Consider the following 21040-nt stretch of genomic DNA (forward strand, 5'->3'; position numbering starts at 1 on the left):
GCGCTTATGTTATAAAACCAGCAGTACGTGCATACAACTTGTAAAGAGTCGCATGGGTGTACATACACGGGCGTATGCCAGCTTGCGCCAATGGGTGCGGCCATTTGTACCATATGCACAGAAATGCGCTTATGTTATAAAACCAGCAGTACGTGCATACAACTTGTAAAGAGTCGCATGGGTGTACATACACGGGCGTATGCCAGCTTGCGCCAATGGGTGCGGCCATTTGTACCATATGCACAGAAATGCGCTTATGTTATAAAACCAGCAGTACGTGCATACAACTTGTAAAGAGTCGCATGGGTGTACATACACGGGCGTATGCCAGCTTATTTATTTATTTATTTATTTATTTATTTTAAGTTTTTCTATACCGGCATTCGCGATAAATATCGCATCATGTCGGTTTACAATTAACAAGTAGATAGGGAACAAAAAGGCAATAAATAACATTGATCTAAGTAATAATAATAAAATAATAGTAATGGTAGTAAAAAAAACATTAAACAAGAGAAGGCTAAGGAATGCAGTTACAATAAAACAAGGGAGTAATATAACTTGGATCAGAGAAAAGAAGCAGATCAGAGAAAAGAAGCTTGCGCCAATGGGTGCGGCCATTTGTACCATATGCACAGAAATGCGCTTATGTTATAAAACCAGCAGTACGTGCATACAACTTGTAAAGAGTCGCATGGGTGTACATACACGGGCGTATGCCAGCTTGCGCCAATGGGTGCGGCCATTTGTACCATATGCACAGAAATGCGCTTATGTTATAAAACCAGCAGTACGTGCATACAACTTGTAAAGAGTCGCATGGGTGTTCATACACGGGCGTATGCCAGCTTGCGCCAATGGGTGCGGCCATTTGTACCATATGCACAGAAATGCGCTTATGTTATAAAACCAGCAGTACGTGCATACAACTTGTAAAGAGTCGCATGGGTGTACATATACGGGCGTATGCCAGCTTGCGCCAATGGGTGCGGCCATTTGTACCATATGCACAGAAATGCGCTTATGTTATAAAACCAGCAGTACGTGCATACAACTTGTAAAGAGTCGCATGGGTGTACATACACGGGCGTATGCCAGCTTGCGCCAATGGGTGCGGCCATTTGTACCTTATGCACAGAAATGCGCTTATGTTATAAAACCAGCAGTACGTGCATACATGTGCGCGCAATCTTATACGGATGTGTGCAAATGCCGCACCTGCCACATAAGTGGGGGGATTTTGCTAGGCACATGCGCCAATGCAAATACTCGTTTCCCTAGTTTGTCCCCAGTTTGCCCCAGTAAAGGATAGGATTTCCTAACTCTCCTAGCTAGATGGCCTCCCTTTTACCTTATTAGTCCCAATCCTTCAAACCCCGCTAACTAACCCTGATTTTTTTATTTTCAAACTTACATACTCCATAACAGAAGTTACACAGTAGGGGATCCCGGCGCACTTGTGTGTGTGAATACTTATGCCCACATTTCAAGTGACCTTCCCAGAATTCCCATGTCCCGTCCATGCTCCGCCCAGACCACGCCCACTCCCCACCCCTTTAAAAACCTTTCTGGTTTGTGCGCATACTCAGATGCTTTTTAAAATCCGCATGGCATACGTTGGCCCGAGACACGCGCATATCTCCCGGCTTTGGCGCGCGTAGGGCTTTTAAAGTTCACCTATTTGCACCGGAAGTTGCTATTTTAAACATTTACATGTGCACGTTTTCCAACTTACTCGTGTATTTTTTCCACTTGATTATTATCTGGAGTAAGTGATATTAAATGTGTTTATTTTGTAGTACCGACAGGTTGGGAGGTCTTGATGGACTGGGGAGAATTCAGGTTGATGAATCAGGAGGGACTCAATAAACTGGAGAAGGAGTGGGCAAACTGGTAGACTATTTCTTGTTTTAAATTGGCTGAGCTGGGAGTAAATCGGGACTTATGCAAGAAGGTTCTAGTTTATTTTCATACTAAATTATATGCATGCAAAATTTAAAATAGGTGGACAATTAGTATGTGCATTCTGTCCACTGATATGCATGGTTTCCATGTATTGCAAGCATTCACACGTAAGTCTGCTTGGTATAACTACGCATGTTTTATAAAAAGCGCACCTGCATGGCCACATACACACATAAATGCTGCTGCTGCACACAATTATCTGTAAAGTTATCCTCCCTAATTTTATATGCTGTTGTATTGGCAACCAATGCAGGGCACTCCAAATTGGTGAAATAGGATCGCAGCATTGCATACTCGTTAGCACAGTGGCAGTTCTGTTATTCACCACTTGTAAAGCTTTCAACGTAGCAGCTGGTCCAACACTGCAATGATTTAAACCAGATATTATCAGTGACTGGGGCACAGTATAGGAGTTGTTTTGATTTAAAAAATGTTTCAACTTGCACATTAAGGGATTAATTTTCAAAGAGTTACGTTGTAAAAATTAAATATGCACAAGCAAGATGCCTGTACTTATGTACGGTAATTGGTATTTTATGAAAGTCCAAAATAGGAGTGTACTTTTCATTTCAAGCATACATATAAATGCAAAACATTGGATGGTCTAGGGGTGTTCTGGGGCCGGCAAAACATTTAAAATCATAAATAGCTATTTTAAAAGACATTTAAACACAAACATTTTGCAACTTACTAGTGTAAGTTACACCTGCTAATTATCTGCCATAATTGATATTAGATTTGTTTATTGTGTATTATTGGCTAGCTGGGAGTTTAGGCTGAAGAACCAGGAGGGTCTCGATGATCTGGAGAAAGAATGGGTGAACTGGTAGAGTAATTGATAAACTGGTTAATTTCTAATATAAATGCATATTTCAAAATATGTTGACCTGCGTGCGTCAAGAGGGTTTACACAAGTGAGTCCTGCTTTATTTTCATGCAGAAAATATACCAGCATATATTTTTAAAATAGGTAGGAAAAGTACATGTTCAATGCATTGATGTACTCGCATGTAATCATACGATCGCAAGTCTGTTCTGGAGTAAAGATACATTTATTTTATATTATACGTGTATATGATACACGCAAGTTATAAAATACCATCCTAGATCTACATACCCTCTGAGCGCAATTTGTAAAAAAGTGTTTCTCACAATAAGATAATGCAGAATCAAATATCACTCCTAGGTTCCTAACTTGCAGACACATAGGGATGGCCCATTCATCTAATTGAAAGGTGGTCTGTAAATCAGGTAGGGTAATTCTGGAAAGAGCTATTAGTTCTGTTTCTCTGACAGTCAAAGCAAATTTGTCCTTAAACATCCAGTGTTGAATAGCTTGATACTACTGCTAATCTATCCAGTAGCATGGTGGTAATTAGAATGAACTTTGCTCACATAGAGGTGCTAATCTACTCCAAGCTCTGCAAGTAGTCTACAAATAGGGTGTAGGTAGATATTAAATAAAGTGGCCGATAGGGCAATGAACCCATGATGTCATAGACCAAACTTTTACCTGCTGGGACCATCTTCCTACGTAGGGCACAATCCCCAGCACTGGCAGACAAGCCAGTGTGTTGAACATGGCTGAGATATCTAATAGCATCGACACATATTTAGTGCCACTGTCAAAGCCATGACGAGAGCAATAATGTCTTTCTAGTGCGAGCTGGGCAAAAACCAAATTGATATTGATGAAGTAAATATGTTTCAGAAGCACTCCTGCAAGAAATGGAAGGGAGGATACTGCTCAGTAATTAGCAGGATTATGTGGGATTCTCCATACTAATGTTTGTTTTACTTGTAAAAGGGATTTATTAACAATCTTAGAAGTTGAGTCTCCAATATTCTCACACATCAGTTTCAGAATCACAATGGAGCGAGGATTAAAGAGAAATGATAAATTCTTCATCTGAGCAATTAACTAAAGAACTGGCTCGCCTCATTACTGGTACAAAATTTTCCCATTTCTTATTCTCAGCACCAATAGATAATATGCCTGGCCTAGAATCACTTGAGAAATGGGCACTAAGCTCAACAATCTTTTCATTAAAATGGATTGCAAATTTTTCACGTCGCACAGGTGTTTGATTTTTGTTGAAAAATATGCTTTCTTAGCCTTATCTGTAATGATTGTATAGCGCATGTGTATGCTAAGTAGACAGCTTTCATATACGACAGTCTCGCACTTTAATTCTGAAGTACTCTATTCTTGAAAATAGATTTCAGAGTGGATATTGTGGTTTGTGGTTTAATTATTTATTAGTTTTTCTATTCCATCGTTCAGAAATGCCATCACAGTGGTTTACATACTTACTGGCAGAGTCAGGATAAAGTATTGTTAAAAATTAACAGAGTCTGAAATTACAATTTTATTTATTTATTTATTTATTTAAAAACTTTTCTATACTGTCGTTTAGTATTATACCATCACAACGGTTTACAGATAGGCACATAAATAAGTCTGGTTTTACTTCATAGCAATAGAAAAGGGTATAGTATTATTAAATTTCAACTAGTTCCTCACCCAGTTTAAACTATTCTGGCTTTCACTCATTCCCTTCAGCTTGCTAATCATTCTTTTACTGGTTTTATAGATAGATGTGTGATTTAAGAATTTTATACGTTTTATTGCTAATAATTATTGCTTTTAGGGAGTTATAATCATGAGAAACTGTATTTTATTTTTCTGTGTTAATTGATGCTCAAAAATGTGAACCGTAGAGATGGACTTTTTGTCTACACAACGGTATATAAAACTGTTTAAATAAATAAATAAATAAATAAATTTATTATGTTGGTATATTTTATTTGCATTACATGTTTTATTTAATGTTATGCTATTATTCCATGTTTATTTACTGTATCCTGCCTTGAATTATCAAAGAAAGCGGGCTATAAAATAAAGATGATGTGATTCCACGCGGAAAAATTCAAAAAAACTTACTGACGTGGGGCACCCAGGACTCCACATTGACCCCAGTTCTTCTCAATATTTTTATTAGCTGCAGAACGGGAGGAAAATATGCTTCTTTGCAGATGATACAAAAATGGGTAACAGCAGACGTGGCAGAAGGGGTGGAAAGGGGACATGAAAAATCGAGAAAAATGACCAAGGGTTTGAAAAATGAACTTCAACACTAAGAAGTGTAAAACCCTGCCCTTGTAGAGCAAAATCTATTAGCCACCTAGCAATTGGGAACTGGGAAAGCAAGAAATGGAAACTATCAAGCAAGAAAGAGGTCCAGGAGCAATTCTCTCAGCTGGGAAGGTAGGCTCATCCGCATAAGTGCAGGTATCATCAGCAAATATTCTGATCCCCTGCCCTTCCACCTCGCTAAAAGACTAAAACCAAGGTAGGGCATAGCATGGAAACCCACCTCCTCCCCAAGCCCCCCGAAAGATTAAAACAAAGTAGCAGGCCTATCAATCCAAGGAGCCTCCCCCCCCCAAAAGGCTCACAGCCTCCAGGAATTGTTCTGCTCCCAGTGTCCAATGGAGCACTTTGGACCAGCTCTGAGGATGTAAAACTTATCTGGATAACACGGATATGTGGCACTACCTGCCCCCAGAATGCCTCTCTTTATCCTGATAAGTTTTAGTCGGGTGACGATTTACCCGGCTACAACGTATCCAGACAGCGGTGGGACATATTTAATCCCCCAGCTCAGTCCCAAACTTAGCCAGACAAACCATTTTGAAACCTGAACTGTAGAGAAATTAAAAAAAAACGATACTGTATTTGAATAGAGACTTGCACAAAAAAAGCACTTTTTGTATTTGGGTTGGGTGTACATAATGGCAAGATGTCAGTCACGTTGGCCTGCGGCTTCAGTGCTCCCCTCCGGAAGAACAATGCTACAGCTTCTGTTATTGCAGCAAAACGGAAGGTTTGCTCAATTTCTGTTACACATTTGGAGCACAAAGCCCTGAATCCTCTCTCGTTACTGAAAGCAGGGGTCCAAATTCTTCTAATAAGCGCTGCACAATATGGCTCTGAGACCCTTGCCGCCTACGCAAAAGCCGTCTTAACGTTTATACAGCTGGAGATACTCAAGCAAGAAGCTGCTTCCTCGCCAATATCAACATTTTATTTTCTTTGTAGAAAACAAAAACTAAAAAGCAGCCTGAGCCTGAAAACGGTTTTAGACTGACTAAGAAAGACACAGGGTTTGAGTCTTGCTCTGTCCTGAGCCTCCACTTTTGTTCACCTTAAAAGAAAGCTGCAGCAAAACGAGCTGACTCACGTGACTGAAGGCCTCAGCCGCTCAGAGACAGAGCATGTGCGGGGCATCTTGGTTCATTGGGGAACAAAAGCAGAGAGAATGAGAGGTCACGAGTAGGGGTGTTCATTCCTTTACAAAAGGGCACGAGGCACACCGTGTCCAGCAGGCAACGGAGGCCGAGGATTTCACCACAAGAGGACAATGCTGAGGTCCTCACGCAATAAGCCAGGGAGTAGGAACGTTATCTTGTACAGCTAACCAGATATTCAGACGAACATACCCAGAGAAGTCTTTTGTTCAATGTACCTAGATAAAATATTTTTCTGACCAGATGTTAGGAGTGACACTACAGCCTACAACCCTAAACGAACACTAAGATCACAAAATAAAGGCCTCCTGAATATTTCCACACATACGACGGAAATAAGAGATCAAGCATTCTCCATAACGGGTCCAAAGGTCTGGAATCCTCTACCGGAAACGCTACGTATCTTACCAGGTAGAAAGAAACTGAAAAGTGAATTAGAAACATGGCTATTCAGAAACGCTTATAATTTAACTTTAAACTCAGATGATACGGACCCACGAAAGACAAGAAAGACAAATGACAATCGCATCACGAAGAATAAATGAAATGAGAGGATGCAAGATTCCCAAACAACTACCATTTTATTTGCGATTACCACACTCCTAGCCTTATGTACGTGTCGTAATTTCATTTGCCCCAGAAGCTCTCTCTAGATTCATGGAAATGAATACCAACATATGAATACCAACATCGTAACCATTCGCTTTGTTTTTGCTTCTGTTTGACTGTTGGTTTTATAACTATGAATGTCATCTTGTAAACCGTTGTGATCTATACATAGAAGGATGGTATATAAAAGGTCTAAATAAAGAAATAAAAATGTTCCTGGCTAATCTGGACCGGACACAGTGAGACCACGCCCCAGGAATGCCCCCAGAGCTACCTCTGTGTAGCCAGCTACAATTTTATACAGATAATAAGTTGCCTGGACAAAATTTAGTCAGGAAGCAGGGGAAACTACTCAAATTTCATTTCATTTTATTCATTTATAAATCGCTTTCCAGCTAGAAAGCACCCAAAGCGATGTACAAAGATAACAGATAGATAATACAATAACAAACTCAGGTTTTGTCCACAAACCCTTTGAATACTGACCTCACTATTATTAGCACTAGTGAGGATTGTGGATTGCACTTCCGATTCTGCTTCCCTGTTACTTGTCCACTAGTTAAGGGTCTGGAGAGGACTAGCAGAATTTTGCCTCATTCATAAAGAGCCTATAATGCCATTGTCACTTGAGGCCTGGATGCCATGTAATTACTTAGAGGTCATATTCAGCACACACACACGGGGGGGGGGGGGGGGGGGCAGGTAGTAATCCAGATAACTTTATGCAGATATTCAGCAGAATGTAGCCATTTATCTGTTCTGCTGAATATTAGGCATCTGCATTCATTTCATTTACTATTTATGCATGTAAAACATGGACTTTATAGTATATGCATAACGGATAGTATGCGTGTACTTTAAATAACTTGAGTTATGCACACACTATCCATTTTTATGTGTGTGCTATAAAGTCCGCAGGTTACATGCATAACTCGGAAACGAATGAAACAAATGCCATTTGTTTCATTCGTTTCTGAGTTGTTTCATTTGTTTCTGTTGCCATTAGCAACGGTAACATGGAATAGATTTAGTTTTTGGGTACTTGCCAGGTTCTTATGGCCTGGATTGGCCACTATTGGAAACAGGATGCTGGGCTTGATGGACCCTTGGTCTGACCCAGTATGGCATGTTCTTATGCACATTCCTATTGAATATACGCCTGGATAAAGCCCTAGTTATCCGGATAACTCTAGGAGCCTGTGGCATAACCAGACTTACTCAGATAACGTTCACTGGGTAATGCTGAATATTGCCCTGGAGTTCCTCTGATTTATCCAAGTACATTTTATCTGACTAAAACTTACCCAGAAAAATAAGCAGCAGTTAGCATGACGGGAAATTCTAATCCCACAGTTTGTCCAGATATTCAGAATTTAGCCAGACAAATCACTTTAAATATGGATATCTGAGAGTTTGGAAAATTGGTCAAGACTTTTTATTCACTGAGGGCTAGATTTTCAAAGGGGTACACGCATAAGATACACGCGTACCCCCCGAAAACCTGCCCGAAGTTCCCCCTGCGCGTGCCGAGCCTATGTTGAGTAGGCTCGGAGGTGCGAGCAAGCCCCGGGATGCACGTAAGTCCTGGGGCTTTCTTGGGGGGGGCATGTTGGGGGGGGGGTGTTGCGGCGGCGCGTCATTTGGGGGCGGGGCCGTGGGCGTGGTTCCGGCCCGGGGGCATTTCGGGGGCGTGGCCGAGGCCTCCAAAACAGCTCCCGGGCCTGGGAATCGCGCGCCAGCGGCCGTCCGCAGGTTGCCGATTTTGCACAGCCTTGCGCGCGCCGATCCCGGATTTTAACAGATACGCGCAGCTACGCGCTTATCTATTAAAATCCCGCGTATTCTTGTTTGCGTCTGGTGCGCGAACAAAAGTACGCGTGTGTGCAAATTTGTGAAATCTACCCCTGAGGCTTTTACCCGATCTTTACTGGTTGGTATTTATTACTTACTGCCTATCCTGGAAAAAAACAATATTAATGTTAATTTTAATTAATTTTAATTTTACTTGTAATATGCCAAATTTGGCCTGTTAAATTTGGCATGACTTTTTGTTTTATTTTGATTTTTATGTTGCTTGTCTCTCTTGTCATTGAATATTCATTGTAATTCTGTGTTTGCTCTGTAATTTTATCGGGTAGTAAGCTGAACAAATTATAAACAGTCTTGGAAGTCTGCTGTATATTATTTGATGGCTTCATCAGCACTGAATCATCTTCTTGGCGAGGACGGTCTCCACTCACACAGATTGCCCTGGCTGAAGGTTGTCCTCACTAGCTGATTACAGGTGCAAGTCTGTGCTGGCCCTTCAGTGGGCACACACTTTCAGCCACAGAGAAAAGAGTTGTTCCTGGGGGGGGGGGGGGGGGTTTAGGCTGGGGGGGGAGCAGAGCATCTACATTTAATTTTTCAAAAGCGCATGTGCAGTTTTAGCTCCACAGAAAGAGCAGATGCAAAGCAGACGTGCCACGAGGTCAATATTTGGAGAGTGGCTAAGTTATGCCCACTCCTGGCTACACAGAAGTCTGCTGCTGGATGTACCTGCGTAAGGGTAGGCCCAGGAAACTTTAGGACAGGCATTCTTCTGACCTGACCTCCATGTGTAACTGTAGCCAGAGAGCGCTCATCGGGGAGAGCTTAGCTTCACTCCCCAAACACTCCCGCTGACGCCCCTCTTTAACCAGAAAAGTGATAGAAATGGGCAAGGAATGGAAAAGCTTAGTTTAGGGTTCTTTGGCTTGGAAAAGAGATGACTGAGAGGGGATATGATTGAAATTTATAAAAGCACAAGTGGAGTAGAACAGACAAATAGGGGATGGTTATCTACCTTTTCAAACAACACTAGGACTAAGGGGACATCCATGGAACCAGCAAGTGGCAGATTTTAAACAAATCATAGGAAGTTTTTATTCACTCAGCGCACAATCAAGCTATGGACGCTGTTGCCAGAGGATGGGGTCAAGGAAACTAACATGAGTGGGGTTCAACAGGGGGCTGGACAAGTTCCTGAAGGAAAAACCCATCCGGATTTGTAACCTGGACTGGCTGCTGATGGAGACCTTGCTCTGAGCTGGTATGGCACTTCTTATGTTCAGATACAGTTTGTGCTCACAAAAAGTTATGTACACAGAACGTGTATGCAGTCAGCAGGGGGAAAATATGCAAAAGACGGATTTTGTGAGGGAAGTGAAAAAGTCACACAAAACCTTTTAATATCAACCTCCATGTGTACACGCATACTGACAGCTAATCTGAAATGAAAGGTTCCCGGGTAGTTTTCCTTTAAAAATCAGCTACAATATGTGCAGGTATACATGATGCTTTAACTTAACGACTAGACTAGCCCTTTCAGTGTAAGAACACAAGAACATGCCATACTGGGTCAGACCGAGGGTCCATCAAGCCCAGCATCCTGTCTCCAACAGTGGCCAATCCAGGCCATAAGAAGCTGGCAAGTACCCAAACACTAAGTGGATCCAAGTGTACACAGTGCCAGCCAGATATTGCAAAGGTGCAAGCACACAGCGACCGATCTGGACATCCAGGCTCAACGTCCTTGCGCGCTGCACGCTGTGACACTTAACCTCTCTGAGGTCCATATTCAGATGTTTTGTCTAGCTCAGTTCTGGACATTAGCCAGATAAATCGGTTTTTAAATTTCCCATTGCTGCGACATATCCCACTAAGTCATTATCCGGATAAAACCTTAAAGATGAATTTTAAAGGCCCAGCATGTGCAAAAACCGGGAGATATGCACACAAGTCGGGCCGGCGCATGCCGGACGCATTTTAAAAGCCGCCCATGTACGAGCGTGGCAGCTCTCACTATGTGCCCGAATGAAACGTTGCAAAAAAAAAAACGGGGCGGGGGATGGGCGTGGTCTGGATGGGGCACGGGCGAGCCTGGATTTCGACTTCTAATTTGTAGGTAAATACTTACACGCAGAGGCAGGCACCGGGCTGCCTGCCTTGTAACTTTACTTCTGCTAAGGAGGATGTGTAAGAAATAAAATAAAGATAAATAGACAGATCAGCGGGGTTTTAAGAGTTGGGGGCTAACAGGGGAGAAGGAAGGCTATTAAACCAGGGGAGTCTGGAAGTCCTACCCCTTACTTGGGCGTCGGCGCACTTGTCTTTTGAAATCCCCCCACTTCCACAGCAGAAGCAGCATTTACACGCATCCACTTGTGTGTGCATTCACTTGTGTGTGCGCATCCACTTGTGCGGGCATTCAGGCTGCTTTATAACAAGCGCGCACATACACCTGTATGTTATAAAATGGCTGCATCCTGGGCTCGGGATGATGAATGTAAACCACCAGTATTCAGTATTATCCGGGAAAGTCTGGTTGTGCGGTGGACAAATCCCAAAGTTGGTTGGATAACTTTGATTTGTCTGGGTATATTCAGAGGCGCAGATCCCTTACCTGGATTTCCCACAACTGGATAGGGTCCTTTCTATTCAGGCGAGGACTCCATAAATGAGCGAATTATCTTGTACAGTGCCGTGTCTGCAGGTGGCACTCTGCAAACATTACTCACGTGCAGTCACGTGGAAGGGATCAGTTCTTCGGGGAAGACTGAGCCCAGATCCAGCGGCAGGGATGATTATTTCACATCCGACGCGTCTTTGAGTAAAGGAGCCCGTTCACCGGCTCAGGCTTCGCCTTGCCGAGTGGTTTGGTTTTTGTGGGATTTGGCTGGACTTTGGCAGTGTGAGCTGCCGTGTTCGAGAAGCCCTCGGTGGGTTGCCCCTGGACAGTTCAGGGTGTGGTTGGGAAATGGATGCAATTGCAATTTTTAGAAAAGGAATTCGGTTTCCAGAAGTAACACTCATTACAGTCTCCAAAATATCAACTTGCACTTTCATTTCCTCTGCTAGTATCCTTACATCGGCTTTCTTTTTCTGTCCCAACAGATTTTATTTCTTGTACATTTTCTTTGTGTGAGTGTATAACTGGGCTTAATCTGCTTCTAAAAATCTCCTTTTCCTGAGCCGGCTGTCCATTTTCCCTCCCTCACGCCCCCTGTACTTATCCCAGGCTTTCTGCCTCTAACATTTCCCTTGGGAGGCTACTCCACGTCCCTCTGTCATCCTCACATCATGACCCCTTGTTCTCTAACTTCTTGGGTCACGCTGCGTGAATTTCAGGTATTCATGCTGAATGCTGGAGAGGAGTGTGAACAGAATTGACTTTATGGTTGCCTGCATATTTATCTGAAATTCTTCATTTGTATTTTTAGATTTAGGGGGTTAAATGTTAATTGACCTGACTTCATATCCCACCCACCCTATTAATACTGACTCTTAAGAAGCGTCACTCCCTGCAACTTTGCTCAAATGAATGTGCCCCCTTTTTCAATTAATCCCACCTAAACCCCCACCCGATTTAGTTCTTCCCAAGCAGGGCCTCACTGTTTTATCTGCTTTTAGTCTGTGTGTCCTGTCTCTCTTTCTGTCCTGGCTAGGAGCAGGGGCTGTCTGGAATGCATTTCTGTACGGCGCTGAGTATCTCTGCAGCGCTCCATGAATGACTGCGAGTAGCTTCAGTATCCATACTTTGCAGGGATCACTTTGTTACCTGCATGCACTCTAAGAAGGACTGGATGGTGGGATAGTGGGAGCAGATATGTAGACAGAGCTTTCAACACCTTTAAATAGTAATCTCCTTAAGAATAAAACGCATTTTGAAATGAAAAGGGAGGAACTAAATGCCTTAGCTGGTTTTCCCTGCCATAAGAACTACGTAAAAACGGTTGCTAGCTTGGCTGGGAATCAGAGCAGATACCTTCAGCCTGCGGATGTGGCTCTCCAGCTCATCCCGTTCTTCTCGGAAGCGAGTCAGCAGCTCCTGCACATTCCTTTCGTGTTTGGCTTTTATGTTCTGGGTCCCGGTGCGCAGCTCTGCCAGCTCCCTCTGGTGCACGTCCCTCTCCAGCTTCAGCTGCCGGCTGACCGAGACCAGCTCCTCCTGGCTGAACTCCTGCTGCTTCTGCTGCTCCGCCAGGGCCTTCCTCAAGTCCTTGCTGGCTCTCGCCTCCTCCGCTACCTTATTGGTCAGCTCAGCCCGGATGGCACTCAGGTTCGAGATGGCCTCCTGCAGCTCCAAGAGCCGCTCTTTGCTCTTGGTCTGGATCCTGTTGGCAGCCGCAAGCTCTCCTTCCAGGTGCTCCTTGTCCTCCACGAGCTGGCTCTGCACCTCGCCCTGCTTCCGCAGCTCATTCTCCAGCCTGCTGGTGATGTCCCTGGCCTCCCGGAGATCCCCCTCCAGGTCCATCTGCTGGGACCGGCTCTCGTTGAGTCTCATCTCCCTGCAGTGGAGCTCCTCTTCCTGCTGAGCGCGCTTTTCCAGCACGTCGCTGAGTTCCTTACGGAGGCTTTCGATCTGGGAGACGGCTGACTGCCACTGACCTTTGAGGTCATCCTTTTCTTTCACCATCTAACAGAAGAGGAGAAAATAAAGAAGAAAGCTACTAAGTATTATTGCACAGGATCTCCTAATGTGGCAGAGGGCAAGTCCATCTGACACAGTAAATTAGTAAATCACAGCAGATAAAAACTAAAATAGCCCAAAGCCAGTCTGCCCAGTAGTGATTTGTCCAGGAAAGGTAAATATGCAAACACATTCCCATGATCATCATCATCATCATCATCACTTATTTATTTCATGCTTTTTCAATGGGAGAGCTCAAAGCGTGTTACATCATAAGCGAGAATTACATCAAGTAATTAGCTTAAAGGAATGGCATGATTAGAGAAGCAGGCAGGTTCTTCCATTATGACAGCAGGTTTAAGAACCAAGGTAGATTGCAAGAGAGCACAGCCACAAGGACAGACAGCATTTGCATCTTACATTTGGAAAGTAGATAATACAGAAGGCGGTTTTTAAACCTTGGAGGGGGAAAGGTCATGGGTCAATGTTCAGAGGGTTTGTGCGGCTAACAGGGTCATTTATCAAATTGCTATAAGGCGTTTTTGCATACGTTAAGTCCCTTTAACGCCTCAGAAAGCACCATAACGATCGGTGTGATGCAAATAAACCTCTCCAGTTGCTCCAAAATGCAGCGGCGAGATTTTTAACAAATACTAATCGGAGAGCGCATATCTCCCCCATCCTAAAAGATCTTCACTGGCTCCCAGTAAACTTCAGGATCCTTCATAAATCACTGACAATTATCCACAAAAATATTCACCATCAGACTCCATTAGATCTTTCACACCCTCTCAAATTGCGCTCGACGACCAGACCCTTAAGAGATGCCTACAAGGGATCCCTACATGTTCCCCCAATCAAAATTGTTCACCACTCAAATATCAGAGACAGGACATTCTCTATCACAGGACCTGCCATCTGGAACGCCATGCCTCCGGACCTCAGACGGGAAACCTGTCTACTAACTTTCAAAAAGAAACTACAGACATGGCTGTTCTGCCGAGCCTTCCCCGCCACTAGCCCAACAGCCTGATTTAAAATTATCATTTCGTTTATGTAAATAAACATATCGCTTATGTAAATAAGCCCGATTTTAAAATTATCGTATCGCTTATGTAAATTAACAAACGTTGATCTTGCCTACAAGTCATCATGAGGCCCCTGCCTCCCTCCCATACTCCATTGTATATAGTAATTTATCTTTCATTCTCCCCCTCTTTTTTTTCCTTCTCCCAGTTAAGGCAACCTTGTTATAATGTAACTTTTATGCTCCCTCAAAATGTCACTTGTTGAAATGTTGGTTATAATTCTGCTTAGTTTGATGTAAACAGAGTTGATTTGATCTGTATCAAGAAAGTCGGTATATAAAAGCCTTAAATAAATAAATAAGAAAAAAGGGAGGAGTTTGAGGTGTGACATTTTTAGCTCCTGGAGCCAGCCTAACTGTCAGGAGAGAGAGAGAGAGAGAGAGAGAGAGAGAGAGAGAGAGAGAGAGAGAGAGAGAGAGAGAGAGAGAGGCCATGTTGCCCTCATCCTAGGAAGGTATGTATATCTCTATAGGAGGCCCACCTAGTAACTCGAGGTGAGGTTTAGGTATTAGTTTAGGGGTTAGGGACAACTTTGACATTCAAAATGAGACGTACGAACAGAACAGTGCTCTCTTGTGAAGATTTGATGACCCTCGGAGTGAGGAAACTCACTCCAAGATGATATTTGTGCATTGTTCTCTCAAACTAGCTTGATGTTACCCAGGTAGATTGTCCATCAAGCTAGGCTGAGAGAACCTTGCACAAATCTCATCTTTGGGTGAATTTCCTCACTCCAAAGGTCATCAAATCTTCACAAGAGAGCACTGTTCTGTTCGTACGTCTCATTTTGAATATCAAAGTGGCCCCTAACCCCTACACTAATACCTAAACCTCACCTCGAGTTACTAGGTGGGCCTCATATAGAGGTATACATACTTTCCTAGGATGAGGGCAATACAGCCAGTCTGTCTGTCTGTCTCTCTCTCTCTGTCACATCACAGAAGTGCCCTGACAGCTAGGCTGGCAGTAACTTAGCACTTCACATATGTATTAGCACAAATTGCAATAAACTGCCTATTACCATAAAACACACCCCTTTTCCTATCAAATGCAATATTTAGTGCATTTTGATAAATCCAGGCCTAAGTTTGGAACTCAACCGGACAAACTGCTGGTTCAAAATGTCCCACTGCTTTGAATGCTTCTAACTTAACTTTTATCTGACTATTAACAGTTAAATGGATAACTAGGAGGCAATCTGGGATAGAGTTAAGTTAGCAGGATAATCTATCTGGCTAACTTTAATTTTCAGAGTTAGCCGGATAACTTATCCAGCAAACCTAAGTCATGTCAGACAGCGGTTCTTAAATTAGCCAGAAAGGTTTATCCGGCAAACTCAGGCTTTAATCTGACTATATTCAGCAAAGTGCCTAATCAGCAGTGCTATGCTGAATATCTGTAACAATTTATCCTCCTAACTTTAGTGGGAAACTGTCTGTTCACTGCACTGCAAGATACTGAATTCGCAATGTTTGGGAAAATTGTTTTTTGTGTATTTAAGCAAAACCTATGCTATTTCAAAATTGCTTAAGCAAACTGGCTTGCAAATCTGGAGGAGTACCTAATGAGTCCTTAGCTGGATGGGAAAATCTAGGAGAAGTAGAAGGGCAGTAGGCAAAACTAAAAGGAGATCTCATAAGGGCAACCAACCTTTCTGTTAGGAAAGTAAATAAAGGGAAGAGGGAAAAGAGTCCGCTATTGTTTTCTAAAGAAGTCGCTAAAAAGGTAAGGGAGAAAAGGTAAGCTTTCATAAACCACAAGAGATCACAGAAAGAGTAAGTCAGGTGGCAATATCTGGAAAAGCTAAGAGAAGCTGGGAGAGTGGTCAGGAATGCAAACATTCAAATAGTAGAAAAAAAGGCAAATACTGTAAAAAGAGGAGAACAAGACTTTTTTTTAGATATGCTAATGCTAGAAGGAAGTGCAAAAGTGGCTTTGTGAGACTCAAAGTTGAAGGGATGGAATCTGATGAGAAGAAAAGCAAAATTGCTTAACAAATATTTCTGTTCAGTGTTCACTGTGTAAGGTCTTGGAGCAGGACCACATAAAACAAATAAAAAATAAGATTGGAAGAGAGGTAAACCTCAATCGCTTTTCATAACTGTGTGTTCGTAAGGAGCTGACTAAACAAAGTAGATAAGGCAATGGGGCCAGATGGGATATATCCAAGGGTTTTAAGGGAACTTAAAGAAGTCATGGCAGCTCCGCTGGCTGACCTTTTCAATGCTTCTTTAGATGTGGCAGTGGTTCTAGAGGACTGGAGACAGACAGATGTGGTTCCTATTCACAAAAGTGGAAATAGGGAGGAGGCTGGGAACTACAGGCCAGTTAGTCTGACCTCTGTGGTGAGCAAGCTAATGGGTTCACTGCTAAAACAGAGGAGAGTGCAATTTTTTGCTGCAATCGGTGTCCCGTGCGGGATTTCACAAGTAACCTGAAGTAACTTGCGCGTGCCAGCAGCTGGCTGGCGCGTGAGGCTCCGGGACAGCGAGGAATGGCGCTGTCCCGGCCCAGACCACCCCTTCTTCACAGAGGCCTGGCTCTTGTGCGCGTAACCACCGTTTTTTGTGCGCAGGGTTTTTTTAAAATCCAGCCATAAGAGCAGAGGACATATCTATGGTAATATCAGATTTAAAAGCCGGAAAGGCACCATGGTTGGATGGGTTGTTGTCCAAATGTTATAAAACTTTTAAGCCGGCTATTATTAGACCTTTAGTTGAAATGCTTAATTAAGTAAGGGAAAATGGAGAACTGGCTTCTGGAGCGAATGTGGCTAGCATAATGGTTTTGGCGAAGGAAGGCAATGATCCCAACTTTTGCGTCTCTTATCGACCTATTTCTAATAAATCTGGATCTGAAAATTCTGGCAAAAGAACGAGCCCTACAAATAAGTAAAGTGGCCCATCTATTAATACATGGGGACCGATTGGGCTTTGCTCCAAGCAGATTAGCTGGGGATAATGTGAGGAGGTTTATCAGTTTAATGTGATGGGTGAAGAAGCGGGATGCTCCATCTGTTTTATTAGCAACTGATACAGAAAAGGCATTCGATAGCGTGCACTGGTCTTTCTTGCTCCAGGTCTTGAGGAAAATGGGTCTGGGAAATACTTTATAAGTTGGATTCAAGCATTATATAATCAACCGAAGGCTAGTATTAGGGTAAATGGGGGTTACTCAGAGTTATTTCCAGTACAGAGGGGAGCAAGGCAGGGTTGCCCACTGTCATCTCTATTATTCGCACTCTCATTGGAACCTCTAGCAGCTAAAATTAGGTTAAATTTGAATATAAAAGGGGTCTCAGTGGGAGGGAGAATGATTATAAAATGACTCTGTATGCTGAAGATTTATTTACGCTGACGGATCTGGATGTATCTTTGAAAAAAACTACTTGAGGAGCTGAGGACATATGAGGTAGTATCAGGGTTTAAAGTAAATGAGAAAAAATCAGAGATTTTGAATATCGATATGTCCGGGGAAGAGGAGAGTGGATTGCGGACTCAGCTGCCTTTTAGGCTGGCCAAAGAGAGTGTGAAATATCTTGGCGTACAGATCTATCCGAATATAGACGACTTATTCAATATAAATTATAAATCTTTAGTGTCTCTGTATATAGGGATCTAGAGAGGTGGGAGAGATTACAACTATCATGGCTGGGAAGGATACAGATTATTAAAATGAATGTACTGCCCAGATTCTGTTGTGTCTCTCAGACCTTTCCCATACAGGTTCTAGAAGCAGTGTTAAGAGGGTGGGAGAAGAAAATATTTGGATTTATTTGGAGGAAAAGGCTGCCTAGGGTGTCCAGACAAGTTCTTTATCAATCACAAGGGCAGGGGAGACTAGGAATTCCAAGGCTGGGCTACTACTATGTAGCTGCATAGCTGAGAGCAGTGTCGGGATAGGATTGCGAGAAAACAGAAACCATATTGGAATGGGATAGAGCTGGGGTTCCCTCTCTTGAAAGGCTGGTTTGGATGCCGGGGAATTTAAGAACATAAGAACATAAGACTTGCCATGCTGGGGCAGACCAAGGGTCCATCAAGCCCAGCATCCTGTTTCCAACAGTGGCCAATCCAGGTCACAAGAACCTGGCAATTACCCAAACACTAAGAAGATCCCATGCTACTGATGCAATTAATAGCAGTGGCTATTCCCTAAGGGCCGGATTTTAAAAGCCCTACGCACGTAAATCCGGCCGGATTTACGTGCGCCGGCGCGCCTATTTTGTATAGGCCGCCGGCGCGCCCATAGCCCCGGGACGTGCGTAAGTCCCGGGGCTTCTTTAAAGGGGCGGGAGGGGGCATGTCCGGGGGTCAGGGGGCAGTTCGGGGCGGGTCCGGGGGCGTGGCGCCGGCCCGAGGGCGTGGTCGAGGCCTCTGGACCAGCTCCTGGGTCGGGTGATGGCGCGCCTGCAGCCGCTGGCACGCACAGATTTACACCTGCTTTCAGCAGGTGTAAATCTGGCAACAAAGGTAGGAGGGGTTTAGATAGGGCCAGGGGGGTGGGTTAGGTAGGGGAAGGGAGGGGAAGGTGTGGGGGGGTGGAAAGAAAGGGAACAGGCAGCGCGCGCCGAGCTCGGCGCGCGCAAGTTACACAAATGTGCACCCCTTTGCACGCGCCGACCCCGGATTTTATAAGATACGCGCAGCTATGCGTATATGAATAATATATATGATATATATATATAATAATATATATGAATAATATATATATACTGACAATCTGACAATAATATATATATATATATATATATATCACATGTGGATTTTAGAAAAGCATGAACAGCTAGAGAGAGAATCCTAGGAGAAGCATTTAGAAATAGTGCGACCTTAATAAAAGGTGACCACCAAAAAATGAAAACATCAATCTCGGCCACTCACCAAAGAATGATAATATACATTTTCCACAAAATTAATTATTAAATTGAACCAATGTCATACGCTTTAAAAAGGGGTGAGAAAGCTAGTATATAGAGTATCAGATATATACATCTTGTTCCTGCATTTAAGCAGACATTGTCTTATAATCAATACTGGCATAAAAAATACCTAAATGCATCTTTGTGATTATAAAGATGGTAAATAACAAACAAAAAAGCAAGCTAATTCAAAATTGGGTTGTAATATGTGGGTGCGATGAATGTGTGCAGAAACCCAGTCACTTCACTAGAAGTCAAGTCCAATATAAGAACATAAGAACATGCCATATTGGGTCAGACCAAGGCTCCATCAAGCCCAGCGTCCTGTTTCCAACAGAGGCCAATCCAAGCCGTAAGAACCTGGCAATTACCTAAACACTAAGGGGTAGATTTTCAAAGGGTTCCGCGTGTAAGATACACGCGGAACCCCTGAAAACCTACCCGTGCACGCGCCGAGCCTATTTTGCATAGGCTCGGCAGTGCGGGGGCAGGGCCAGGGGCGTTCCCAAGTCCTCCGGCACATCAGCCCACCGGCGCATGCAAGTTACACCTGCCATGCGTAACTCCATCGAATAAGGGAGGGGGGGGATTTAGTTAGGGGCGGGGGGTGGGTTAGATAAGGGAAGGGAGGGAAAGGTGGGAGGGATCAAAAAAAAAGTTCCCTCCAAGGCCACTCCGATCCATAAGATACGCGCGTAACCCCTGAAAAGCTGCCCCTGCGTGTGCTGAGCCTATCTTGCATAGGCTTGGCAGCGCGCGCAAGCCTCGGGACGCGCGTATGTCCCGGGGCTTTGGGAAGGGGCGGGTCTGGGTCGTGGCGGCGGTCCGGGGCAGGTCCGGGTGGTCGGGGGTGGTGTCACGAGTTCTCCAGCACAGCGGCCTGTGCAAGGGGATGGCGAGCCGGTATGCACATGTTACGCCTGCCTTGGGCAGGTGTAACTTCGGAAATAAAAGGTAGGGAGGGGATTTAGTTAGGACTGGGGGATGGGCTAGATAGGGGAAGGGAGGGGAAGGTGGGGGGGGATCGCAAAATAGCTATTTGCTTCACACACACACATGTTTTAAAATCTTCTTAGCTGTGCGCGTTAAACCTTATCCAGCAAGGAGATGGACTGATTCAAATGAAAATCCAAGACTACCTTGGGCAAGGATACAAAAGTATACAGTTGTAACTCCCCTGGAATCACCTAGAGGAATGGCTCTCGGCAAGACAAGGCCTGCAGCTCAGAAATCCAATGCGCTGAACATATATCCACCAGGAACATTGTGTTACGCAGCGTCTTAGTGAATCCCTTCGTAGACGACAGTCATACCTTAACTCGGGGAATCAGCTGATAACTGGCAGAGAAAGTCCAAATCCAATCCGAGGTCGTGACAGGCAGCGAGCAGAAAGCAAACTATAATCCAAAACTGAGCAGGGAGCAAGTAACAGGGTAAAAATCCAGTCCGTGGTCAAGGCAGGCAGCAGGCAGAGAAGGTCCAAGGCAGTCCGAGGTCAATAACAGCACAGAAACAAGGAAACGCAGGGGGAGCACCATCACAAGCAAGCCTGTAGCTGAGGCAATGCTGTGCTGGGCTCAGGGGTTTAAATCTCTGAAGTTCCCGCGCAAACGCAGGAACTTCCGGTCTTGCTGGCGACACGTCAGAGGGGGGCGGAGCTTGGGCGTGCTGAAAGTCGGCACGTTCTGCCGCCAACAGAGCCTGCCACGCTGCGCTGCG

General features: G+C 44.0%; 1 protein-coding gene across 7 annotated transcripts in view; it reads right to left on the reverse strand.

Annotated features, from left to right (window-relative positions):
- The window catches only part of CEP128 (centrosomal protein 128), a 647014-nt gene that overhangs the window by 439893 nt on the left and 186081 nt on the right, over positions 1–21040 (reverse strand). For 6 of the 7 annotated variants that reach the window (XM_029597698.1, XM_029597700.1, XM_029597699.1 and 3 more), the window contains one exon: positions 12671–13321. The exons of the other annotated variant lie outside the window; for it this stretch is intronic. In XM_029597698.1, the coding sequence (XP_029453558.1) occupies positions 12671–13321 (651 nt within the window). The remainder of the gene's footprint in view (positions 1–12670; positions 13322–21040) is intronic. 7 annotated transcript variants of the gene reach the window in all.

The sequence above is a fragment of the Rhinatrema bivittatum genome, chromosome 4 (genome assembly GCF_901001135.1).
Source record: "Rhinatrema bivittatum chromosome 4, aRhiBiv1.1, whole genome shotgun sequence".
NCBI classification, from domain to species: domain Eukaryota; kingdom Metazoa; phylum Chordata; class Amphibia; order Gymnophiona; family Rhinatrematidae; genus Rhinatrema; species Rhinatrema bivittatum.